Below are 1,957 nucleotides of genomic sequence, written 5' to 3'. Positions count from 1 at the left end.
AGAGAGAGAAACGCTGGAGCAGAGCAAACCCTCTTCGCCAATTCCCCTTGTCGCTCTCCTCCGCTCCACGGCCGCGCGGCGGCGACGGCTCCCTCCCACGCTCTCTACCTTGCTTCGTCTCCAACAACTTGAGGTACGTCCCGATTCTACCTGCAGGCTCTCCGATTACCAGATCCCTTGCCGTTCCTTCCATCTGCTTTCTTTTGTAGATTTGAGCTACTTTTGAAGCCCTTCCTTGCAGATTTTGTCAGTATTTGCTGAATACTCATTTCTGCTTGGCAATGCTTGACCTTTGTGCTCTCCTCTCCGCTTTCTCGCTGAATTCCGTGAAACAGGCTAGGGGCGTGCGTGCTTCCAGGCAGATCGATGTCGTCGCCGGCCGTCAACCTCAAGCCCGACCTGCCTCTGCTCCCCGTCGCGCCGCTGGACGGAGAGAGCGGATACCTCCGCTGGAAGGAGTCGATGCTGCTCCGCCTCCACACCCTCGGCCTGGAGCACGCGCTGCGCAAGAAGCGTCCCTCCGGCGAGGAACTGCATCCGCGCGACAACGCGCTGTGCCGCGGCCACATCCTCGCCACGCTCTCCGACCGCCTCCTCCCGGTGTACGCTCACCACGCCACCGCCCGTGCCCTCTGGCGCGCCTTGGCGCGCACCTACGAGCTGGACATGTGGGATATGTCCAACAGTACCAAGGCCAACGCGTTCCGGTTCGACGCGGGCAAGCCCTTCCTGGAGAACCTCGCGCTCCTACAGGCCCTGGTCGCCGCCGGAAAGCTCTCCGACGCCATGATGGAGTACTATGGCTTCCCGCCGGAGGTGGCACGGAAGGTCCACGAGCTAGCTCCCAATGTGCCTATGAACGAAATCTGGAAGATCGCTCGGCGACAGGTGGTGTCGGACAGGATGCGAGAAATTGATCGGCGCATTAAGCATGCAACAGACGGGCAAGGGAGTTGCTCCTCGGATGATTCTCGGCCCCTGAAACGAGGGAGGCAGGTAGAGTAATCCAACAACACTTGGTGATGCAGCATGCGTGGTCGGCTGCAAAGTTTGCGAGCTTATAGACTTCTAGTAGTTGAGCGTCCGGCCGGGTGTTAGTTGCAAGGTTTAGTAGTACTGTAGGAGTCTGAGTCAGTTTGCTGTTCGATCCTGCCCTACTACTAGGATTCAGTTGCTAGTCTTAATTAAGTCGTTGTAATCAGATTGAGATCAGAGCAATGTGAAAATTAAGGTACCTGACGTGGCTTCAGTCAAATGCTCCCATTTCATTTGTTTCGCGTGAGCTTATGTAACCGATCTCTTGTGAAATCCAACGTGGTTCCTGGCGGTACCGTGTGAGGCTGCTCTGCTCTGCCCCTGCGATTCCAGCGGCGGGGGCTGTGGGCTAGTGCGGATGTGGCGGCCATAGTCAGCGCCTCAGCGGCGGCGTTCGTGGCCGATATCGAGCCCGCACCGCCGCCCGTTCCCAATTAGCGCCGCACGTCACGCCACGAGCCGCCGCACACGCCTCTGCTCAGCGAGCTGCCTGAGCTCCAATCCAGTGCGCCTGTGGCTGGCAAGTGGCAACCAGAGCTCCTCGTCCCGGGCTCTTCCGGTGTCCGCGTGCGGCGGCTGCTCCTGGTGCCCGCAGCACACCCCCGTGTGGTGGAGGCTCGCACTGACCCATGGCCGTGCGCGTCTAGCAGAAGAAGAGGAATATGCTAACAGACATGGCGGATTATTGCCTTCGTCTGGAGAATAGGAGCCCTGATGACAGAAAGTCTTGATGGGAATCACTGAAAAAGTTTCCCCCCCCTGGTGGCCGTGATGCTTTTGAAGATGTTGTCTAGCCTCTTGTTAGCTAGCTGCTTTTCGTTTACCCTGACTGTTATCCCTTATGCTTTAGGCAGGGGTGTTATGTCCTGTAATTCCTTAAAACTTGCTCTAGTCTTTCGCCTGAACGCTAGCATTAGGCGGC

The 1,957-nt window shown here is 57.9% G+C and overlaps 1 protein-coding gene across 1 annotated transcript; it reads left to right on the top strand.

Moving 5' to 3' along the window:
- The first annotated feature begins 366 nt into the window (after positions 1-366).
- On the top strand, positions 367-1,473 carry LOC124695607. The gene is made up of 2 exons (XM_047228434.1): positions 367-996; positions 1,369-1,473. The coding sequence occupies exons 1-2, from the start codon at positions 367-369 to the stop codon at positions 1,471-1,473; spliced, it is 735 nt and encodes a 244-aa protein (XP_047084390.1).
- The last annotated feature ends 484 nt before the right edge of the window (positions 1,474-1,957 follow it).

This window comes from Lolium rigidum, chromosome 3 (genome assembly GCF_022539505.1).
Source record: "Lolium rigidum isolate FL_2022 chromosome 3, APGP_CSIRO_Lrig_0.1, whole genome shotgun sequence".
NCBI lineage: Eukaryota > Viridiplantae > Streptophyta > Magnoliopsida > Poales > Poaceae > Lolium > Lolium rigidum.
The sequence above is the reverse complement of the archived record's forward strand: the minus strand, read 5'-3'. Positions and strand labels throughout refer to the sequence as shown.

What these genes read in the sequence shown, in the direction of transcription:
- LOC124695607 (XM_047228434.1), top strand. Translation starts at nt 367, where the DNA reads ATGTCGTCGCCGGCCGTCAACCTCAAGCCCGACCTGCCTCTGCTCCCC. An exon ending in CCCTGAAACGAGGGAGGCAG is followed by an intron (nt 997 to 1,368) that starts GTAGAGTAATCC and finishes CTGCGATTCCAG; the next exon opens with CGGCGGGGGCTGTGGGCTAG.